The sequence below is a fragment of the Ictalurus punctatus genome, chromosome 21 (genome assembly GCF_001660625.3).
Source record: "Ictalurus punctatus breed USDA103 chromosome 21, Coco_2.0, whole genome shotgun sequence".
NCBI classification, from domain to species: domain Eukaryota; kingdom Metazoa; phylum Chordata; class Actinopteri; order Siluriformes; family Ictaluridae; genus Ictalurus; species Ictalurus punctatus.
Genome location: NC_030436.2, coordinates 3,180,542 through 3,201,448, shown reverse-complemented (window position 1 = coordinate 3,201,448; position 20,907 = coordinate 3,180,542). Strand labels below are relative to the sequence as shown.

At 38.0% G+C, this 20,907-nt stretch overlaps 1 protein-coding gene across 3 annotated transcripts in view; it reads right to left on the bottom strand.

Annotated features, from left to right (window-relative positions):
• Nucleotides 1-14,693: 14,693 nt before the first annotated feature.
• The window catches only part of atp2b2 (ATPase plasma membrane Ca2+ transporting 2), a 170,684-nt gene continuing 164,470 nt past the window's right edge, over nt 14,694-20,907 (bottom strand). For all 3 annotated transcript variants that reach the window (XM_053674094.1, XM_017451031.3, XM_053674095.1), the window contains one exon: nt 14,694-18,134. In XM_053674094.1, coding sequence (XP_053530069.1) covers nt 17,826-18,134 — 309 coding nt within the window. In that variant the 3' untranslated portion in view covers nt 14,694-17,825. The remainder of the gene's footprint in view (nt 18,135-20,907) is intronic.

The following is a 20,907-nucleotide window of genomic DNA, read 5'->3' as shown; positions in this document are numbered from 1 at the left end:
TGTCTTGCTGCAGGATCCACTTTTCTCTTGAGATTCACATCAGACACAGATGTCCTTTATAATTTGCTGGTATACTTCAGAATTCATTGTTCTATCAGTCATGGCAAGTCTTCCCAGCCCAGATACAGCAAAACAGGTCCATACCATGATACTACCACTATGATGTTTCACAGATGGGGTAAAGTTCTCCTTGCAAAATTGCCATGCACATCATTGTTGTTCAGTGTTCTCCTGATTCATGAACAGTGACATTAGTCAACGTGAGAGAGGCCTCTATTTGATTAGAGGTTACCCTGGGTTCCTTTATGAAAATATATACCCTTGGTAAATATGAGGAAAAGAAGGCTGTGAATAATTGTCTTTATTGTTTAACTTTTTGATATTTTGTAAATAACAAAAATATTCTGCTCTCTTGGACATCAACTGCAAACACAGCACAGGCTTATCAAAAAAATTTCTTTGTTAAATATAAGTGTGCACAATTATTGGCACCCCTATGTGTTCATATGAGAAAAAACATATTTGAAGAATATTCCTGTTGATATTTAAAAAAATTTAATACACCTGGGTGACTAGGGACAGGAAATTGTTCAACCATGACTTCCTGTTTCACAGGGGTATAAATATGAGGTAACCCATAGGCCAAATTCCCTTAGTCATTCATAACAATAGGTAAGACCAAGGAATCTAGCTGTGATGTGCAGCAAAAGGTTGTTGAGCTTCAAAAATGGGAAGTGTCTCTAAGGAAATAGCACAAGCATTGAAAATGCCCATTTCCACCATCAGGGCAATAATTAAGAAATGTTATGAATCAACCTGGAAGAGAACTCGTGTCTATATATCGTCTCAATACACTGTGAAGAGGATGGTTCGAGTGGCCAAAAAATCTCCAAGAATCACAGTTGGAGAATTGCAGAAGTTATTAGTGTCTTGGGGTCAGAAAGTCTCCAAAACTACAATCCGAAGTCTCATACATCAGCACAAGTTGTTGTGGAAGGGTTTCAAGAAAAAAGCCTCTACTCTCATCCAAAAACAAACTCGAGCGTCTTCAGTGTGCCAGACACTACTGGAACTTCAAATGGGATCGGGTTCTATGGTCAGATGAAACCAAAATAGAGCTTTTTGGCGATAAACACCAGAGGTGGTTTTGGCACACAGAGAGGTAGCCATATGGAAAAGTACCTCATGCCCACGGGTAAATATGGTGGTGGCTCTTTAATGTTTTGGGGGTTGTTATCTTTCTCCAACGGATTATTAGACTGCAGGTAAACATTGCAATTGAATGCTGATCAGAACATTTATCACTGTTCTGACCCACTGCAACATCAATGAAACCATTCGTCACCAAAACCATCTAATTGATCTATTATTTATTATCTATAGCTTGTGTGTATGTGTGTGATTTGGGGATTTGTGTCTATATTGTATGATTAGTGTATTCTTCATAAAAAAGACACTGCTCTCACATGCATGTACAGGCAATCCTATCATACTCACCCACCAAGCCTCCAAGTTTCAAGGTTGAAACAGAGGTCAAATATTTCACACTCTTCCCTTGCACAGTTTAATTCTTAGAAAGCAGACATATCACTGTGGACTGATGTATAAAAGGTGGCCCCTTGCTAAGCATGCATTAAAAGGCACTGCAAAACACAAGGATGAAAACAAGGTCAAGCAATAGAAACACTATGTTTCTATGGCAATGCGAATTATAGGGAGGAGAATAACTAGCCCTTGTGTTTGTCTGTTCTCCTTAGCAATGCATGGGGCAATTAGGAGAAAAGGAGAGATAGGTTGGAAAAGTAAAGGCACACACTTTATTGGTGGGAGAAAAAGCACCAAAAAAGAATGAACCCTTTCTACTTGATTGCCCAAGCACAAGCATATCTTGATTCAATTATTATTTAAAAAAAATCAAGTTTGTTGATTTCCTGAAAACCCAGAAACATAGGAACTGAAAACACTATTAGAATAAGAACAAAATGTTATTGAAAAATTGATACATATACTATATACGCATTGTCATTTTAATCTGTGTTGACAATTAAGCCATTGAATTCAGGCAGGTAATGGTTGTCATGGGAATTGCATTGGATTTAATGGAAACTGTGATGGTCCCTGTAAGTCTCTACTGGTTTGGTGGCATGTTATATCTAGTGGATACCATTAAGGACTAATAATGGTAATGGTTATAATGGTTAGCTGATGGTTTGTAATGGTATTTGTAGTGGAGACCATTTCTGTGATGGTCTCTATTGTTGTTGTTTTTTTTCCAGCAGGGATCTTAATTGCATTGATGTAGATGATTATGTTTATGCCAATGTCACTATTAATACCACCCATATGAATATATGAAACATTTTATATAGTTTGACTTTCAATGACAAGAACATAAACATTTTATGGCTTAACAAACTTAAAACAAACTGTTGGTTTCTGAGTCTGGATCTGGAGAATGCTGGTATACAAATTCCTTTAGTCTATTCAATTGCATCCATTTAAATGCAAACAAAAAAAAACATAGAACCTCAAGCAATAAAACACAGTCCTCAAAGTGAGAGAGTTAAGGTTATTGAATTTTTCAATATGATTAAGACAAATCTGTGCTGGTTATGCACCTTTCTTTCCCAGGGTACGTTGGTAGCATCCATTATTTTCCCCATTCTCAATTCCATTACTGCAGACTCGCACATTGGCATGTGTGATTTCTTGCAATTATTGTGTGTAAGTGGAGGTAAAATGCAAAGCAAAAAAAAAATCTCAGTGGAAAAATGTGTAACTGCAATCAAAAATCTGTCATCTGTGGTTAATGATACTGTGTGAGTGTCTCCAATTTTCACCTTGTATTGCTAGGATATGATGTGACATTTTAAATACTCAATATTATAAAATACACTTAGTTGCTAATTTATTTAATATATCAAACTTACACCATGCATTCATTGTAAAACTATGGTAGACATACAGTGGGGGGAAATAAGTATTGAATGCATCAACGTTGTTTTCAGTAAATATATTTCCAATGAAGTTATTCACATGAAATTTTCACCAGACTTTGGTATTAACTCAAGAAATCCACACATATCAAGAAATCCAAACATTAAAGTCCATAAATAAAGTTATGTATAACAAAGAGGAATGACACGGGAAAGAAGTATTGAACACGCTAACTGAAATGTATTTAATACTTAGTGGAGGAGCCTTTGTGTGTAATGACGCTTCAAGACACTTCCTGTATGAAGAAATTAATGTTCCGCAGTATTCAGGTGTGATTTTGACCCGTTCTTCTAAACATATTGTCTTTAAATCTTGTTAAATCGGATTTGAGTCAGGTGATTGACTGGGCCATTCTAACACCTTGATTACCTTCCTCTAAAACCAATTGAGTTTCCTTTACTGTATGTTTTGGATCGTTGTCCTGCTGGAAGTCCACCCACGTCTTATCTTCATCATCCTGGTGGATGCAGCAGATTCTTCTCAAGAATCTCCCCGTACAGGGCTCCATTCATCGTTCCTTCAGTTATATGAAGTCTGCCAGTACCATGTGATGAAAAACAGCCATGACCATGACCAGCCATGAAAAACAGCCCACACCATGATGCTTCACCTCCACACTTCACTGTTGGTGTAGTGTTTTTAGGGAGATCCGCAGTGCCATTTCTTCTCCAAACATGGTGTGTAGTATCACAGCCAAAAAGTTCAATTTTGCTCTCGTCTGACCAGACTACACTCTCACAGTATTTCATAGGCTTGTCCAAATGAGTTGTAGCAAACTTTAAACGAGCTTCGACATGCCTTTTCTTTAGTAATGGAGTCTTGCGGGTGAGCGTGAGCAGTGGAGTGCACTGTCTATTGTTCTCTCTGTGACGATGGCACCTGCTGCCTCCAAGTGTTTCTGGAGCTCTTTCCGAGTGGTCCTTGTCTCTTGGGCTACTCTTCTGACTATTCTTCAGACTCCCTGGTCAGAAATCTTGTGAGGAGCTCCTGTGCGTGGTCGGTTGATGACGGAGTGATGTTGCTTCCACTTGTGGATAATGACCCCAGTGGTGTTTACTGGAGGATTCAGAAGTGTTGAAATACGTCTGTATCTGATTCCATCAATATGTTTCGCAACAATAAGGTTGTGAAGGTCTTGGGAGAGCTCTTTGCTTTTACCCATCATGAGATGTTTCTTGTGTGACACCTTGGTAACGAAAAGCCTTTTTATAGACCATCAATGTACTAACCCAGCTGATATTCATTTGCACAGGTAGGAGGTATAATTACTTACCGATTTCAGCTGGCTCCTTGTGTTACCTTGCCATACCTTAGCATATTCAATACTTTTTTCCCGTGTCATTCCACTTTATTACACATAACTATATTTATGGACATTAATGTTGTGAATTCCTTATATTTTTGATAAAAAGAAAGAACAAACAAGGGAATGAAGGACAGTGTATTCCCATTTTTCTGTTTACTAAGATAAAAGAGAAAAGCAAATATGGATAGAGGGATGGATGAATGATGGGTAGGTGGAACAAAGGCAAAAGGAAACGGTACAAAATAAATAAATTCGTGTGTATACAGAGATATGTAAGAGAGAGGAACACAAAGACAGATGGATAGGTGAATGGAAGGGTCAATGAATGGATGGATAGAAGGATGAAGATGTAAAAAAAAAAGGAGGAAATGCAGTCTGTCCATTTCTCTGTGTGCTGTGTGAGGTAAGAAGGAACAGCTTGAGCTCAGTAGGTGGCATCAGGACATCAGCTGTCCCGCAGCGTCCTGGATAAGGTGAAGGTTATTCATGCAATAATCAACACCTAATTACTCTCACTAAGGTGGTTCATTACTGTTTTTTGATACATACTGGTATATTTATAGATTACTTAAGAGTTAGCGATGTTTGTAACAAAACAAAGATGACATAATGTCTGTACACCACTTGTTATAATGAGTCGGAGTTTATGAAGTGAGTTAGTGGTTGTTGTATTTTAACTATTCGTTTAAATGCATGAGAATTTAATAATGATTGTTATTTCTTCTCATATGAAAAAAAAAATGATTGTAACACATTGCACAACAAATAGCGTATGAACTAAAAGAACAATCTACCCTGAACGACTTGAATGTTAATTTGTTATAATTATGTCCAATATTTATTTTGTAATGAAATTCTGAGTTGAATTTTAAGTTCAATTTCCTTTCATCAACATATTGGTTTATTTTCACTTTGGTTTCCTACATTACCCACAATATTATTCACCTACCTGCTGATAGTGGTGTCAGTGGGATTTAACCCTCATTTCATCTCTACCTAAAGAAATTGATGCACCAGTGCTTTAGTCCTTTAGTCTGTCTAGCCCTGTCACCTCCTCAAAAGCTTCAACGTTCATACCAATACCACTGTCAACACCATCACACTCTTTATCTTGTAGATTGCTAACTAGCCATGCTGTCTCCACTACTTCTGTGTTTGATTTCTCATTAATAGGACATTGAACGTTTGAGGAAAATGGTGAGTGAGAAAAGAAACTCTTGCTGTTTTGTTTTTAGAGCTATCAGTGAAACCTGACTGTTCTCGCTTGTGTTTCTATCCTATTAAATCCTATTCAATGCCATTTTAACTGCACTAAAATGTCCTGCTGTGATGTCAGCATGGCACAAACTTCTCAAGGGAAATGAATAAAATGAATCACATACCAACAAATTAGGTCCAGACTTGCTATGCGCACTACAAACATTTTAATATAAGCATACATAAGTACACCCCATGGAAATTGTTGGCTCTTTTGACATATTTGGACAAGCAAACATTTGATCATCTTTGAAGCAGTGCCTATTGATAAAGGGGATCTACTTGAAGAAAACGACGAGGAAAAAAAAAAAGCTTTTACGACCGTTTATTCAACAGAAATATCAATAGATGTGATATTCTTCTGTGGAAAAAGTAAGTACACCTTTGGCCTCAGAAGCTAGTATTGCCCCCCTTTAGCAGAAATAACTTCTTGTAGGCGTTTTGCATAATTGTCCACCAGTCTCTCACATCGGCTTGCTGGCATTTTTGACCAGTCTTCCATGCAAAATTCTTTCAGTTGCTGAAAGAATGTTTTAGGGTTTTCTTGCATGTACTGCCCCCGTTTCAAATCCCCCCACAACATTGCAGTGGGATTCAAATCCGGGCTTTGACTCAGCCATTCCATAACCCTGCATTTCTTCTTTTTGAGCCGTTCCTTGGTGGATTTGCTCGTGTGCTTAGGATCATTATCCCACTGAAAGGTGCCACTTTAGGTATAACTAGAACTTTCAAACAGATGGCCTCAGATTATTTTCAAGCACTCCTTGATAAGATGCAGAATTCATAGTTGAATCAATGAATGCAAGCTGTCCAGTCCCTGAGGCAGCGAAGCAACCCCAAACCATAACATTTCCACCACCGTGCCTCCCAGTTGGTATGAGGTGCTTCTCCTGAAAAGCTGTCTTTGGTCTGCCCCAAACATGTCTGCTGTTACTGTGACCAAACAACTCTCTTTGATTCGTCTGTCCAGAGCACATTATTCCAAAAGGCCTGGTCTTTGCCTATATGCGCATTGGCAAACTGTACTCCTGCTCTAATGTTCTTTTTAGACAGCAAAGGCTTTTTTCCCTGCATGCCTCCCATGCAGGTCAAATTTGTCCAATCTTTTTTCAGATTATAAAGGCATGTCCTTTGATACCAACACTTGTAAGAACTACTAGCAGATCCTGTGATGAAATTTTGGGATTTTTGGAGACTTCTTTTTGCATCAGACGGTCTGCCCTTGGGCTGAATTTGCTGGGACGGGCAGTCCTGGACTAATTGGCAGTTGTTTGAAATCTGTGCCACTTGTAGATTATTTTCCTTACAGTGAAATGATGTATTTCAAATAATTTGGAGATCTTTTAAAATCCCTTGCCAGACTCATAGGCATCCACAACCTTTTTACTGAAGGCCTTACAGAACTCTTTAGATCTTGGCATGATGACACCACACACCTTAATAACAAAGGGCACACCAGACAGTAGATGAGAGGGGTATAAATAAGACCCGTTCCACCTGCACTCCCCAAGCAGGTTCTAATCACTGGTACGCAATCTTGAACACCTGATTCTAATTTTATGGATTTGAAGGTGTGATAAATGTAGGTGTGTACTTACTTTTTCCATGAGACTGAACTGTTGTTTTTTTGTTCATTTAAATTGTGAAAATTACTACAAAATGTCAATTTTATGTGTCATTCGATAAAGTGTGTCAACGTTATTAATAGCCACTGTTTCAAAGAGGATCACATGTTTGCTTGTCCAAATACATCAACAACAACAACAAAAAAACAATTCGCATGGGGTGTACTTATTTTTCACATGACTTTTTTTAACATGTTTCAAGATGCAGTTTTCCTTTAAGTAAACACTCTTACACAGCTCAGTACTGAAAGTTTACAATAATTCACATCAATACATTTGGATGAGGATTGAGGCTTTTGCATTATTTCTATAAAACTCAACGGCTCTAAAAGAAAAATTCTACAATACAAAATAAACAGTGTTGTATAAGCAGTTTAAACAACTTAAGGTTAAACAATCTTTATTTAATCTAGGTGTAAACATACATGGTTATGGTGAAACAAATGGTGTAGTCCCAACTATGACCTTTAACCATTATTTCACCCGTCACTATAACAGATTTTTGGGCATGCACGTTTTTAAGCCCATATTTAATATTTGAAGCACAATTTAAATTGCTAGCGAGTTCTCATGGAGACACTGAACATTTTTGGCATTTTCAATCACTCATCAAGCTTCAGTAACCACTTTATCCTGGACAGGGTTGCAGTGGATCCAGAGTCAGGAGGTGGGAACACATACCAGACCATTGCTGGTCACCATGCACACACACAAACTGGCACATATTCATACCTAGGGACAATTTTAGAGACTGCCAGCATGTTTTGGGGAGACAGGAGAAAACTAGAGAACCTGGAGGAAACCCACATGGACTGGACACCCTGGAGCTGTGAAGTAACGACGCTACCCACTGTGTTACCATGCAATCCATTTTAGGCGTTTTTCTGTCTGTAAATATACATATAAACAAATGAATGGATTTATTTGCAAATAATCACATCTCATTAAGCAAATCTAATGATGTTTATATTTTGTACCGATTAACCTTTTGCTTACAAGGAAGTAGATATTGGCAACTCCTAGCTAGACCAGTGTGCTTTTGACTCTAAGGCAAAAGCAAGCTCATGGCACAAGTTTCAAATGTTCTCCTAAAACAACCAGCAGCCACAACAATGAAATTAGTGAACAGGTCTGAACAGCGGAAGCTTTTTCTTAACTAAGACCCTCTTTTTTTGTGCTTGTGATGGTGTTGGTCATTGCGAGGTGAGGGGGGGAGTGTAGTTTGTTGGGCCATTTTCTTAGTTTCCCATGTCATTCCCACAAACGGGCCTCCCTAACAGGAACCGTAGGTACGCTGATCTCATTAGAACAATTACCAATGGCCTGCATTTTCCAGTCCGGCCTTTAAAGACCCCAAGGCAGAGTAATTTCAAAATCAATCCCCTTCCAAAAAAGTACCAGTGTTGGCGTTTTCTAAAGGACTGTCAATTACCTCTACCTCCATTGGGCCAAAAGGAAAGCAGCATGATTCAAACCAGGCCTCAATAAAGGTCCATTCTCTCAGGAAATCAGTCCGCGCATGGACTTGAATTCATTGGAGCCTTAATCTTGAGCCGCCTGTGGGAGCTCGCTAAATATTCCATGGCTGTGCCAGTGTGCATCTCTGAATGCAAATGGAGGATTCCTGACGTGGAAGATCTTTGCCTACTGGTCCTCTCTCTCTTTCTCGTCGGTTACTTTTCTTTATTTTTCCTTAATAGTGCAAAATATGGCTGAAACCACTACCATCCCATAGACTGTTATTTTTGTAATATAAGAAGAGAAATCCTTAAATGTCTCATTGTTAAAAAGCTGTTTAACTAAGAGACAAACAGCACAGCATGACAAGAAGATTAATACCCTAAAGCCCGGCATTGCAACAAAGGCTTTGTTGGCAGTCTGGATTATTTGTATTTGGCTAATTTTTGCTGCCTAAATATAAAAAAGAAAGGAAAAGCAGGAGCTGTCCTCTTGCTGGGAGGCTGAATTTTCCCACAAAAAATAATCCCCTTTCCACAATGCAAGGTTTAAAGAGCTCCAAAATGCATTTAGGTTTGATGGAAAGCTAGTAACCACAGGAAGTCTCTGAGGATTCATTAGCATGGCCACATTTATGTCCTATGATTAATTACATCCAGTTATCACTCCATATCACCTGTCAAGTACAATCGATCACGTGTGGAGACAAAGAGCGGGTCAGTGATTTTCTGAAACGAATCAGATGCATACAGGCAGGAGTGATTCTGAGTCTCATTCTGATTCAGAGCATAGTGTTTCTCACAAAGTGGGAGGCCCAGGCAGTCAGACTATTGGCTAAATATTTGTACTACAATCAGGAAGTCTATTTTATCTTTTCCTTAAAAAAAAAAAAAAAAGTATTAAGCTTGAGGGACCTTACATAATGTAAGAAATCTCATACATTACATTTAAAAACTAAATGATTTTGCAACATAGCTTGGCTCTATTCATAATAGAACCTCCACACTCTATCCACACAGAGAGAGAGAGAGAGAGAGAGAGAGAGAGAGAGAGAGAGAGAGAGAGAGAGAGAGAGAAAGAAATGAGTCTATTGATGTTCTTGCAATCTTAAAGATGCCATTTATAAATCACACTAGTTATACTGTAGCTACACTTGTTGGCATTTTTGCTAGTTAAAGCCCACCATATTGGTAATTTTGTAAGCATGCAATTACTAACTATTCTCTTTTCCCCCCCTTATGACCGTTGTGCTTGGTTCCACAATAATCTGCCTTACAACAGTTGTTAAGCAAGGATTTAAACACAATAGGATGTGTTATTATGGGAAAATAATCCAAGACATAGTGCTATGATGCAAAGGCACATCACACCAACCCACTGTGGATTATTTTTCCTATAGCAGCACATCCTGAAGTGCTTTATTATGCTTTATTAATAAAAATAATATCATTTTTATTTATTAATGCATGGAACAAGTGCAGTCTTGTCTGTCCTGAAGACGTCCCTGTGTCCGAAAACTTACTGACTGCTACAAAGTGCTGACGCTGAAGACTCCTTCCACAAATGTTGAACAAATTAAAAGACTTTACTATATCAACACTATATTTATACTGTACATTTTCTGTCTTAAATAACGACACTTAGATTATGTGGACCGTCTGCCATAAAGGTCCCTGTGAATGAGCTGGTCTATAGAAATAATAATGTATTAGAACAAGTGTATTACTATAAACCTGTCGTTTATATTTCAGCTCTATACTTCAGAACTACTTACAGAACCGTGCTGTTATAGAAAATTAATCAACACTTGCTGACTATTCAGATTTCAAGAGAATTGGGGTATAACAGCAGATATTAAACATTAAATTGTTTTTTTTGTTGTTGTTGTTGTTTTTTTTGGAAAAACAGGAAGGGCTTACCCTTGCTATTTATACCAGCTGCCCGTGTTAATCCATTACTGGACAGGAACCACTATAGGAGCACCACTGAGCAGAGACTATTTTGGGTGGTGGACCATTCTCAGCACAGTGGACTTCTGCTGTTGTAGCCCAATCCCCACAAGTTTCAACGTTTTTGTGCATTCTGCTCACCACAGTTGAAAAGAGTGGTTATTTGAGTTACCGTAGCCATCCTCTCAGCTAAAACCAGTACGGCCATTCTCATATTACCTCACTCATCAACTAGGCATTTTTGTCACTCACTGGATGTTTTTTTGTTGTTGTTTATCGCACTATTCTGTGTAAAGTCTGTAGTCTATTGTGCATGAAGATCCCAGGAGATCAGCAGTTTCTAAAATATTCAAACCAGCCCATCTGGCAACAACAACTATGCTATGTTCAAAGTCCCTCAGATTCCCCATTCTGATGTTTGAACACAACACAGCCTGCAATACATTTGACCTGTTACTTAACAAAACAAAACAAAAAAACCTTGCACAATAACTTGAGTGCTGATACAGTAAGAACATGAATCGTTGATTGAGTCATTTGTTCATGTCCATTGATTGTAGTCTGAGATCATATTAAAAGCATTTTCATACAAATCTCCTATCAAGGTTTTCTTCCTCTTCCTCACAAGCCCCAACTAGGCTTTCGCCATTGTTTATGTCAAAGAAGTCAAAGAAGTATTTGCACTTAGAGGTGCATGTCAAAAAATTACAACATGGTGGAAAAGTTCATTTTTTTCCGTAATTTAATTCAAAAAGTGGAACTTTTCATATGTTCTAGATTCATTAGACAAAGTGAAATGTTTCAAGTCTTTCTTGTTTTAATCTTAATGATTATGGCGTACAGCTCATGGAAATCAAAAATCCAGTATCTCAGAATATTAGAATAAAGAATTAATAATATAGAAATGTCGACCTTCTGTTATGTACTCAATACTCGGTCAGGGCTTTAATCCTTTTGCATGAATTACTGCATCAGTGCGGTGTGGCATGGAGGCAATCAGCCTGAGGCACTGCTGAGGTGTTCTGGAAGCCCAGGTTGCTTTGATAGCGGTCTTCAGCTCGTCTGTATTGTTGGGTCTGGTGTCTCTCGTAGATTCTCTATGAGGTTCGGGTCAGGTGAGTCGGCTGGACAATCAAGCACAGTAATACCACGGTTAGTAAACCAGTTACTAGTAGTTTTGGCACTGTAGGCAGGTGCATCTCCATAAAGCTCGTCAGCAGCTCGTCAGCAGCAGAAGCACGAAGTTCTCTAAAATCTCCTGGTAGACACTGCATCGACTCTCGACTTGAGAAAACACAGTGGACCAAAACCAGCAGATGACATGGCAACCCAAATCATCACTGACTGTGGAAACTTCACACTGGACTTCAAGCAACTCAGATTCTGTTCCTCTCCACTCTTCCTCCAGACTCTGGAACCTTGATTTCCAAATAAAATACTAAATTTACTTTCATCTTCACCATGATTGTGGTTGTGTACTGAACCAGACCGAGACTGATTAAAGTCTCAGGAAACCTTTGCAGGTGTTTTGAGTTAATTCACTGATTAGAGTCTTCTCAGGTCGACATTTCTGTATTATAAATTCTTCATTCTAATATTTTAAGATACTGGACTTTTTGATTTCCATGAGCTGTACACCACAATCATCAAGATTAAAACAAAAAAAGGCTTGAAATATCTCACTTTATGTGTAATGAATCTAGAATATATGAAAGTTCCACTTTTTGAATTAAATTATGGGTGGGAAAAAATTACTTTTCCACGATATTCAAATCGTTTGAGATTTTTTAAAAACAGAGCTATTGGGGCGTTTGAAACACTTGGCTCCAAAGGTTTACATTTCTGTCTCCATGCCACCCTCTGGTGTTTAATTTAGTGAACAACTTTGTAATTGACTAAAATCAGCAATCTTTTTTTTTGTGTGTGTGTGTGTGTCTTCAAAAAAAACTTCAGTTGTCTTGTCTACATGCTAACGAAGAGGGTGAAAAATGCAGTGTAGTTTCAAAAATAAAATTGTGAAAGCTAACAGAAACAATGAGCAGGAATCTACCATATGCATGTGTGTTGAGATTAATTGTATTCAATATGAGAATACTTATTCCCCCCCCAATAAATAGTAGCTCGCACTTACACTTTTGTTTAGGTTTAGGTTTGGTTAGGTGATGAACCAAACGCCCTCGACCTTGAAAATGTTCTCCGACCCTGCTCCATCCCTGATATGGAAGACGTGTTTCGATCTACCTTACACACGCACTACAAAAGTTAAGCCTATCCGTCTATTTGTATACTAATAGTGGATTGACACCATCATTTTTTAAATCATTTCATTCTATGGCTGTGACTAATGCTTTCTGCTCCAGTGATGATATTCATTGATGGTATCTCCTTATAGTCTCCTTTTCTTTTCTTTTTTTTTGAGTCAATAGATCAGGGATAAAGGCTATGTCCTGCAGGAAGGCGATGTTTACTAGACAATTATTTAGAAGCTGGATTTATTTCGTCTCGGTTGAATACCCATGATGAACCAGTAGGTACACTGAACAATGTCATTTCATGACTTATTTGATCTTATAGGTTGAATAACAACAAAATTCAAATAATCAGGCGGATGAGGCGAAACTAAATTCTAACCCAAGGTGCTATGTATATCTCAAAGACTGCAGCAGTACACTTTTGAATAATTACAATTTCCTTTTACTCCCTTGTACCTTTATGTAAGCAGCCAGTCAACCATGACTAAGTGTAGAAATATGTCATGTTAAAAATAACATCTAATGCGCATGTGAATAGTGTTATTAAACACTGTTCTAAACATGACGTATTTACCATCTTTGAGGTTATAAATGATTCAGGGAATATAACCAAATCTATGACCACCACGTCAGCGTAATATGAACCATTTATAACGCTGATATGATTTTGGTTAATATATCGCAACCTTGAGTCTTCCTAATGGTCTACAACTAAAGCTTCTAAATGTCTTTAAAATAAACAAGCTAGGATAAAAACGACTAACTAAAGAGTGTAATCTGAGATAACAAACAAAAAAGGTAGCTATAAAAATAAATAAATAAATACAGATGTAGCTGACAGTCTGCTCACACAGGATGTTCCTATTGGTTATTGACATTTTTTTCATTAGATAAATATCTAATGCAGAAGCATCACAGTTAAGAATCTTTCCCATAGCTCCAAATGATGTCACTTTAGTTGTTCAAATTGAAACACAACTACCCCAGCAGTGACTTTACGCCTCACTAATTAACCCTCTTTCAAAGTTTTTTCTTAGAACTTAGCACTTTTCCTCTTGCCATCTTGATTCATGGAGATTAGCTTGGGCCTGCGCAGCATTTTGCTACATGCCACAGAGCACGTTAGGATGGGTGCGTCTCAATCGGCTCCCTAGTTCAGTAGATCAGGGAGTCGGCCGTTTTAAAGTCTGTCTCAATTGCAAAATCCTTCCGGTGTACTGGAACGTTTGCTTAGTAAAACATCCCACAATACACCGCAAAAACCAGGGAACATCCATAATCACTATGTTCCCTTACTGGAAATGACGTCATATTTTCTGAAGCCTGTCAGCACAAAAAAAAAAAAACAAACACACCTTCATCTACAAATATAAGCTGCTTGTCATCGTTGTTGTAGCTCTCTCAAATGATTATGTACTTTAACGATTTATAACTTTATTTGACGTCCTACAGGTGCTTTGTTTGACTCGAACAACTTTTAAGTGTTGAATGATTTCAAAAAAACCCACTAGCAAGTATACGATCCCGCTCGAATACCATGACAGAAATGTGCGCGATTAAGCTAACAAATTGATATGACATAACGTCAGAAAGATATCAGTCCTGCCTGTTGTTGATAAATGCCAGTGGTGACGTTTAACAACGCGAGTACGTAGTCATGTCACCAGAGATTGACCCATGAGTGTCCCAATGTGTAGTGAGCCAGGGTACCCAAACCCGTGTACACGATATGCTGATTCACGACCTGGGAAGCCGATTGAGATACAACCAATGTTTATTATTTAATTCAACCATGCAATACACCTGCGTAGAAGCAACTTGATTTCTCTACTAATTCATGCAGGGTTATTGCTTTGCCACCGGTCTGCAGTTCCCAACTTTCAAACTCACTATTATCACAAGTTTGTTTGCTCCTGTATACAGAACAGAGCAGCTGGTGCTCTTCCAAGCACATTCAGATGCCCACTGGCATTACATGAGCATCAAGAACGTGCAAATGTAGTTCCCATGGGCCACTCTGACATATTTTGGTCCTTAAGCACCACCACGCTCCTATAGGGACACTAGGTAGCTCCGCATAGCTGTTGGGCAATAGGTTAGTCTTGGATTGCATTCATTTTGATTTCTGTGTTGAAAGCAAACTGTAACACACTCTCTCTCACACACACACTTAGGAAAGCATCACACAAGACTCCAAAACTGTGGATTAGACACCGTTCTGGTTCATGCTGCTCTGGGAATTTATTAAGTGCTGTTTTGTTTTGTTTTTTCCTCTTTTTTTGTGTATTTGTTTTTAATTTTCCACTCACGCTGCTGTCTGGAGTTGTGGTGTGGACAGTCAAGCGGCAAGAGTCACAGTTCTTCACTTTTTTCAGGCTAGAAAATCCATTTACATCACATCATTTAAGGACCTTTTTTTTTTTTTTTTTTTTTTTGAGACCACAAACATTCCAGCGACACTCTCTACGGGGAGGTGGGTGACAATCAGAAAGCATGACGTTTTGCATAGTATTAAATGAACACGGACATTGAATTCTTTATTTACAATTATTGTATAGATTTAAAAAAAAAAAAAAAAAAAAAAATAAATCATAAAACAAGATGAATGAACACTTATCATTTACCCATAAATTTTCTAGAGTGCCAAAAGTATCAGTGGCATGTTATCTTCTTTGTTCCACAAAATGCATGCTTGCTAAGTACAGTACATAGAAGCTGATGTATTGCAAGAAATATTATTCAGAATTATTAGAATGCTTAAAAACAGTTAATGGGACGGAGTGTGGTTATTGATCTGTATTGTTGTCGGGTTGTTGTTGTTGTTTTTATTTGCAGGGCAATGGAATTGTTGTAACTCTAAAAATGGAGTCCAGTTCTCTCTGTATACAAAGTACTTACCATATTCATTCACATTCACCATTAGAAATGAAACTGTACCATAGAAAGGCTGACAGTTTTGGCAGAAGTTGCTCTGAAATAAACTACCAGGGAGTTACAGGATTCTGATACGCATGCCTGAGCTAACGATTAAAGCTTATGCACCATCTCATGATGAGGAAACAAACTGATAGAACATTTAAAAAAAATAAAAATAACAATAAATCAGGTCAGGACCAGAGGAAAGTGAGATTAGCTTGCATATTAAGCATAAGATCATGCTTCCCCATAGTTCCAATTTAGGAGATAATAATAAGGGAATTTTAGGGATCTTAGTTACATCAGTTTCCCCTGTAAATGTGCCTTCATTTCGTGTTGTCCTCTCTATAGCACAATAAATAATTATTAACAACTACTGAATACTGTTGAGATGCTAGAGTATATTTTTTTACTGACTGCAGGAAGACAAGCTTTGATTTTTAACACACAGAAGCACATCTAATTTTACACCACAGAAATTCATTCATATCTGGATAGTGCAGAAAAATGATCATCATATATGTATTATCTTTTCTTCTTAGAAAAAATTCAAAAGCCACATTCCGTTTTTTTTTTTTGTTTGTTTGTTTTTTTCGTTTTTGTTTTTTTTTTTTTGTTCCTCTTAGTTTCGTTTCATTTTTCCGGTAGTTCAAAATGTCAACAGCTCTGCAGCCGGGTTCTGTCTTTCAAAGAAAGGAAATCTAGGAATGGAGGAAAAAAAAAAAAAAAAAGAAAAAAAAAAAAAAAAGAATCAACACAATATATCACAAGATTTTCAACACAACTTTGATTTCCATAGAGCCAAATAATAACTTAATTTACATCCTTTAGAACATAAAATCCAAAACAATCTGCAGCCTGTGATGGTCGCACACAAGTGAAAACATCTTTTTGTTGTTTTTTTCTGTATTAAATAAGCAGTGTTTTCTAAACTATATCGTTAAATCCAACCTGAAATGGAGGCTTATATTCAAGACGGACCGAAAGGTTTCATTCCCAAGCAGTGAATGTAAAAAAATTCAAACGAGCGTGTATAGAAATTAAACCTTCATCTTAAAATCCAAGTTGGGGGCGGGATTAAGAAGGAGGGAACTGTTCATCCCGACAATCGTACAATACTAAGATGCCACGTTAATTATATAATCCCACTATATTTTGGTTTCTTTTATAATCTTCTAAAAATATCTACATTATATGACAAAATAGCAGGCAAGTCCAGCACACGGCTCGTAATAAAACACCTAGAGGAGTGTATTTGACAGCTTGAGCGTTTCCAACTATGTCTGCCATATGGTTTAAACCCTATTGTTTAAAAAAAAAAAAAAAAAAAAAAAAAAAAAAAAAAATTCAAAAAAGGACGCATCTATGGTTTTTTTTGTAAACAAATTACATTCTCTTTAGGACATAAATAAGTTAAAGTAGTTAGAGTCATTGAAGCAGAAACAAGGCAACATGCCAACAAAGATAAACTCTGTATATATATTTATATATTTATGTATATTATATATAGTATTTTTACGAAATGCTATTTTCCATAGGTTCTTCTTTTTCCAACAGGTGCAAAATCTACTTGTGCAAGTCGAGCCCTGCAACCTCGATACACAATTTATTCATTAACCAAATAAATCTATACAGTTAGGTACATGCCACACACGATACTCAGAGATCAGTGAATCAGAGTCTTAAAAGTTGCAGCCCACGGCACTTCCCACCAAATCAAATCCAAGAATTTTAAATCAAATCGTTTTCAAAATAAAAACTCAGGTAATGTACATTCATGCAGGAGAAGCAGTTAGAGTAGCTGAATTCAATTTAAATAATTCTCACTGTGGTCCATCGCGTTCTCAGGAAAAGGGAGTGGTCCGTTTCTGTTTTTCAAGTCGATCCAGAAAACGTTCCAATTAAAATCTCGATCTCCTAAAAGCATCGGCGGAGAAGAAGGAACAAAAAAACATAACACGCTTTCGGACCACACGTTCAGTCAACCGCACATTTGTGCGTGTTGGCTCTATATCGTGTATCGTCCTGTGTGAGGATTATATTGGATTTTCCCGGGCGATCAGGGCTAGAGCGAAGTCTCCAGACTATGAAGGGGGCTCCCGGGACTGGATGAGGCAGCAGATTTACTTGTGTCGGTGGTGAGGTTTATGCCGCTGTCGATGGCATTGTTGTTCTTGTTGGGAGATGATGGCTGGCTTGAATTCTTCCTGGCCGCCTCGTCATCTATGTCAGTGTCGTCTATGAGGGGGATGTGGGGTGTCGAGTCCTCTATTCTAAACTCAGGATGGGTCATGAAGTTGTGGATGGAGGTTCGAGATTCGGGTTTTTCCAGGCCTTCGTAGAGCGAGCTACGGAACGCATTCACCACGCGGATCTGTGAAAGGACAGAGATCGAAATGAATGAGTCCCTTTTCATAGTGGGAAATGATATATGGGGAAGATAAGAAAAACGAGAGAATACCACAGGAACCGCCACAATCCACAGCTTCAAAAACTCGGAAAGGCATTCCCAAATTCACTACTCTACCGTGCACTGAGACATCGCTGCACCACGTTTGAAAAATCTATTCAAACGTTAGCTCAAATGAAAGGGTAAAAAGAACTGTAAGGAAATAAAATGGAAAAAAAAAAAAAAGCCAGAGAAATGAATAAGCAGGGTTCCTTTCTTTGCACAGCACAGAATACCGGTATACAGTGAGATCCGGTTTGTTGTATACCTAGAGACAATTTCTGTTAATTTTCAAAGGAAAAGAAAAACACATGCAGGTTTTTGTTTTTTTTTTAAAAGTAAAACATGGTAAGAGAAAAAGATAAGATTTCAGACCCAGGATGAGTTTAGAAGAAACACATCAAATGAGTCAACACAAGCTCAGGATACGATACGGAGAGACGGGTGAGATGAGAAAATGAGCCAGTGAGTTCTATGCTTCATGAAGCATAGAGTCACAACACGATGGCAATACACCAAGCAGTACAACAACACAATGAAAACATGCAGCTCAGGACAACACTATGTGAAGACATTTCGAACAAACACAGGCACACACACACACACAGACACACACACACGCACAATGTACACGGAGTAAGAAAAGACAGGAACAGACTGCAGTCTGTTCTCTTGACAACGCCATGCGTTTTTGTGTAAACACTCAAGTATAGGCCACAAAATACTTGGTCATGTTTGCTAAGACAAACTGTCTTATTTCTGGACAAGACTGCAGCTATGCAGAAATGTACAATATCACAGTATACTCAATGACCTAACATAATAAGATCTTGATAGTATAGATTAGGGATGTACTATCTGTCTAATATGAATATTCGCAAAATTTAATGAACATATGTGGGAAAAGGCCTGATATTAATCAAGTATCATTTTTCCACTGCAATTATGCTTTCCTCGTAATGTACTGACATAATAACTAAAATATTAAATGTGCAGCAAAAGTCTTTATTGAATTTCAGCTCAATACTTGAGCAGTTCTGATTAACGAACTTTATGTGGTCACAGTGGAAAGGCATGTTTCTACTAATGTCAATGAATATTAATCTCCCCCACCCCCCCTCCCTTCCTACCAACCTGGGACTGAGCTCACAGACACCCATGATTGGCTAGTGTCACTGTGATTGACAGGGCAGAGAGAGTGTACCTGATTTGTGTCTATTCTAGTTGGAGTTGTTCTAAACATTATTGGTAATGTATTATCTCTCTTTTATCCCTCAAACGTCCTGCCTGACTGCCTGCTCCGGCTCACGACTGCCCACTTTCAACACACCTTTTTAGTTCAGATATACACCGATCAGCCATATCATTAAAACCACTTGCATAATATTGAGTAGGTCCCCCTTGTGCCACTAAAACAGCTTTGACACATCGCCACATGGACTCCACAAGACCTCTGAAGGTGTGCTGTGGTATCTGGCACTAAGACGTTCTGTAAGTTGCGAGGTGGGGCCTCTATAGTTTGGAATCGTTTGTCCAGCACATCCCATGACCCTGCCATAAAGTTCACCGGTTGTCCTTCCTTGGAACACTTTTGGTAGGTACTAACCACTGCTGTACCAGGAACACCCCAGAAGACCTGCCGTTTTGAAGATACATCGACCCAGTCATCTAGCTATAACAATTTGGCCGTCAGATCCTCATGCTTGTCCCTCTTCCAACACATGAACATTGAGAACTGACTGTTCACTTTGCTGCCTAATATAATCCCACCCCTTTGACAGGTGCCACTGTAATGAGATAATCAATGTTATTCACGTCATCTGTCTGTGGTTTTAATGTTATGGCTGATCGGTGTATATGTCTAACTTGAATACCACCGTAGCGCTGCTCTTTGAAATAAATGCCTTTTCATTGTCATATTATTTGTGCTGAATTAATGTGGAGGTACAGCATAACAAATACTGGAATAGTGGTTTCAGTATTCCAATACATATGCCTCATATGGTTGACTGTGTATTCAAATATATGTACAAATCCCCAATATACTGTTTTACAAATCTTTTGATAAACAAAATCAATAAACACTAGAGAATATAGTTACATATTTACATATTACATATATTATTCACCTATCCAGGTCTTGTCTGTAATACAATATTTGCATGACTTCTCTTTGATAAAACACTTGCATGCATTTAGACATGAATTAAAGCTTTGTTTGAGTGTATTTACAGTCCGAAACACATATTACAGTGGTCCGGTACTTAATATGGCTCCACACTTGAGGTGATATTCCTATATACTATGAGGTGATGCTGTACACTATAAGGACATGCCTCTGTTTCTGGCTCTTGCATAACTGTTCAACACAAGTCTGAACACGGCCCTTAGTTTGTCCAGGTCATATTGCTGTGTCTCCAGACCGTCCTAAAGTCTGTGTGATGTCTGCTATAAATCCTCACTTTTCTATGCCATATTTAAGTATGCTATAAAGACATGGTTATAAAAACGAAATCATGTGACCATGTGTGGTGTAGATATCTGGGTTAAGTTGTTCATTTCATGCTTATTCATAGCTGTCTAGATGTGAAAGAACTACCACAGAGGACATGCAAATCTTCTATTACAGAAATCACACTGATTTTTAAATAATACCATCCCAAAAGGAAAACTATAGTCTGTGTATTTCACTCTTGTT